Genomic DNA, 4,014 nt, shown 5'->3' with positions numbered 1-4,014 from the left:
TGCGTGGAGCGTTACTAAAAATGTACACTATCAGAATACAAGGTAAACTCTGTTCAATTAGCTAATTGAATTAGAGAGTCAGTGGATCGGGGTTTCCGAAACCTGCAGGTCCAGCAGTGAGGTGCCAGGTTTAGTTGGAAAAGAATGTACCTGTAGTCCGAAAGTGACTATTCATCACACACTCAAATTCGTGATCATGTGAGTTATTGAAAAGGAGTCCAACGTCAGATCAATGACCTCTTGTCTCCGCGCTGTGACGCTGCTCCCTGATTTAATACAGTGAAATCAGTTGTTTGTAAGTACTTCAGAAAGTGGTCTCACCTCAAGCTCGTGCCCGTGCTGCCCATTATTTCGACAGTACCCTGTCAACTCAGCCAGCTCCTTGGTTGGTGGAACCGCTTCCGAGTCGTACGGGAGACAGGCTGAGCAGACCACCATGTGCCTGCTCCGTCCTCTGCCATCTTTCAGCTGAAGTCTTGGAACTACTTGATCCAGAACAGAAAACAGAAATCAGCCATTAGATAAAACTCGACTTGACTCCCCTTAGCTGTCGCAGTCGGAACACTCGCTTTCGTCACAAGTGAAGTGCGAAATACGGACAGTTAAGCAGGAATACCAGCAGTAAATATAATATAATATAATATAAAATATAATTGTTGCGTCCCCAAACTAGAATAAAATATCCTTTCGTTTTTCCTTTAATGAAAATACCCTGTACATAACCGTTTTGCCTTGCCTGTATATATTCCTATTTGTTACGTGTGCGCGCATGAGCCGCAGAAGCGCAATATGTGTACTCGTCGCGCAGAATTCGTCCGATTCTTCGCTTAGAAGCCATCGACTCAACTACGTTGAGAAGTCGCCGTTAATCAATGGCCGATTAGCCTTCGTCGTTCGCATATAGATCTCGATCGATCCCCAACGGGTCAAGATGTCGCCGTGCAGTTCGCAACATCGTTATTAACAAGCAGAACGTCAAAGCACCGCACATCAATAAGAAGATTTCGTTGTAACAAAATCGACAAATTCGACAACTTCGTAGAATAGAGCAATCTTCGCCATTGCAACATCGCCTTCGTTGTTAATGGACTTCGAAACAACACGTAAGTTCCTTTGTTTACATTATCCCTTCGTAACTTTACCATATTCTAGTAGCCGTCGTGCCTACGTCAACCATATTCAATAGAAATTCATTTACTTTGTATTTTTTATAATAAACACGTTTATTTATGTGTCTATATTCTTTCATTCCCAGCATAAACAAGGCCTTGGAAGTAATTCATAATTACAGTCCACTTACAATCAAATTCTTTGTTATCGAAACCCCCTTGTACGGTACAATAATATAATATAATATAATATAATATAATATAATATAATATAATATAATATAATATAATATAATATAATATAATATAATATAATATAACATAATATAATATAAGTGTGCACTTAGTAAAGTGTAAGTCTAACTTAACTAATATCTATGAACTCCACCCTAAAACACGCCTGAGCGTGCGTAAAAAGGCGATGAAAACACGCCCAGCTTTTAAAGGTTGCAAAGTAAAGTCACTATATTTATATATTTATATATTATTTTGTAATTTGGAATTGAAATAAAATATACCCTCGGATCACTTTTTGCAAATGAAAAAGGTGTCTTTGACTCGTATCCTTTGTGGGAAGCTTTCACAAACGCACGTGGTTTAGAGTAGCTATGCTGCAAAATCTGCTCCACTTTCTAATCGCAATATTGATTGAAGTTTTGAATGAATGCACCAAAGGGTAGAAGATTTAAATAACTACCTTTGACATGTATGACAGCATGAACGATGCAATTAAGACCTTGTTTGAAAGATGCTTCCTATTAATCCATGCCAACAGTTTTTCATATATTCTTTATAGTAGGCTTTTGTATTTGGATTTTACAGGGTCTTCTGCTGCAGAAATAAGCCACTGAATAGACGGTGTATTGTCTTCTTCAACCGAAGTCATTTTATTTACAAAGACGGTGATTTTTATTATACGCGAACATAAAGTGACATTTCCATGGCAATTATGGAATGACAAATAATCACCCACTTAATTAGAAATGTATTCGAGTATAACGTGAACATGATTTCATTTTATTTCCCTTATTTTTAAATTATATTGTAGGCATAATAAAAAATACTATAAGAAACGCGTGTATAATTGGTCTTTAAAGCACTTGCAACGTTTAAAGGCACTCCGCTGCGCGTCTTGCCCTTAAACTCGTTGCGCGTGCTTTAAAGACTTGATTATACACTTGTTTCTTAATATACTACTATCGGTAGTTGACATCAAACTGTAGGTACGAAATTATCAACGACGCTATACCCCCACGCTGGAAAAAGAAACCATAGCCAACTACTACACTACTGCGATACTTTCCTCTAAATTGTAAGAGTGGTAGGTAAGATCTCATACTTTCTATTCTATCATCACATGGCATCGCATCAACACATCTTTGTATTAGTTTCCCATCCTCACTCGTGCCACTGGCTAAAACCTGTTTGCCAACAAAGCTTTTGAAATTTACGTATTTCGCAAGGCTGTGTAGCACTTCACTACATTTTGCAATGCGTCCCAGCACTTCAGGTTATTTGTTTAATAATATAATCTCAGCAGTTATCGATGTTTTCCATTTAACGGTACAATTCAATACTTCAGATAGACAAGATTACGGTGCACAGTGGGTATAAAAACCTACTCACTTGTGATCATCGCAAAACTCACAAGATGCTGCGCATGTTAGTTTTTGTAAGTTGCGTATACATTTTTGCAAGTGTGAATATTTTGGTTAAAGCAGCGAATGTAGCCCGTAAGTACCTAGATTTTATTCCGTCAGTTTCTCTGAATCAAATTTGCACATTGAAGAACTCTAGGTTTGTTGCAATGTATTTGCATCCCAATTTTAATCAAATTTTTAATATCTCCTTCTTTAAGCTATGGAATCCACTTCATGTAATTTTATTAAGTGCACATAAAAAATCTAAGTCAAGTTTTGAGAAGTTAGATTACAATAGATAGAGTATTTGATACTAAAGATACGTGTCCTCTACAAAGGCTATTAAGTTTGGTTGTACTTATGCATAACATGGGGGGAACCAATTTCCGGAAAATTTGCTCATTTTTAGATAGTCCCCAATTATACTAAAATGCTTGATTATTGCAGCAGCACCCCAAGCAATCTGCGAGGATACAGTCTCGCTAATCAATACCCCCAACGAAAATGGAGAAACTTCTCTTCACATTGCCGCCAGATATGGCTACGTCAACTTAACAGAACAAATGGTCGAAAGCGGGGCGAACGTATCTATACAAAATAAAGACGGCGACGCAGCTATCCATATCGCCATGAAGCATAATAATACAAATACCGTAATTGCACTTATGAAGAACAAAGAGTCCTTAACTGCAGTGAATAAAGAGGGGCAAACGGCGCTCTTCTTTGCCGTAATCAATAATAATTTCTATATGGTCACCATACTTGTCGAAAATGGAGCGGATGTGCAGTTTAAAAGAAAAGATGGCGCGACTGTTCTTCATCTTGCCGTCCTTCAAGAAAATTTGGAAATAGTAAAATACCTTCTCAGCAATGGCGCAGACGTTAGCACTCTGCCCGACAAAGGAAGATCCCTCCTCGAGATCGCTCTAAATTCCAAAAATCAAAAACTGATAGAGTTGCTAATTAGGAGAGGAGCCGATCCAAACCGTCCGGACTCGAAGGGAAACACCCTGCTCCATACGGCCATTATACAAAGGAACGCATCCGTCATCCAATTGTTGATCAAGAATGGTGCCGATGTTAAGATCAAGGACAAAGAGGGCAATAACGCCTTGCAATTGGCAATTAAGGAAGGATTGCCAGATATTGCTAATCTTATCATTAGCATTAGTGACGAAAAATGTAAATAAATAAAGTATCCACTTTAACCAAATAAAGACATGGGTATGAATGAGGTAGAAGTTATAAAATTGTACGAATTAAAA

At 38.0% G+C, this 4,014-nt stretch overlaps 1 protein-coding gene across 2 annotated transcripts; it reads left to right on the top strand.

Moving 5' to 3' along the window:
• The first annotated feature begins 2,700 nt into the window (after positions 1-2,700).
• On the top strand, positions 2,701-4,014 carry LOC116177833 (putative ankyrin repeat protein RF_0381). 2 transcript variants are annotated; one of them, XM_031496963.1, is made up of 2 exons: positions 2,701-2,842; positions 3,200-4,014. In XM_031496963.1, exons 1-2 carry the CDS (start codon positions 2,761-2,763, stop codon positions 3,937-3,939), a joined length of 822 nt encoding a protein of 273 aa, XP_031352823.1. In that variant the 5' UTR covers positions 2,701-2,760; the 3' UTR covers positions 3,940-4,014. The 2 variants fall into 2 exon arrangements, with proteins under 2 accessions (XP_031352823.1, XP_031352822.1); XM_031496962.1 differs by having other exon boundaries at positions 3,197-4,014.

This window comes from Photinus pyralis, unplaced genomic scaffold (genome assembly GCF_008802855.1).
Source record: "Photinus pyralis isolate 1611_PpyrPB1 unplaced genomic scaffold, Ppyr1.3 Ppyr1.4_LG8, whole genome shotgun sequence".
Taxonomy (NCBI): domain Eukaryota; kingdom Metazoa; phylum Arthropoda; class Insecta; order Coleoptera; family Lampyridae; genus Photinus; species Photinus pyralis.
This window is presented reverse-complemented; position numbering and strand designations above follow the sequence as displayed.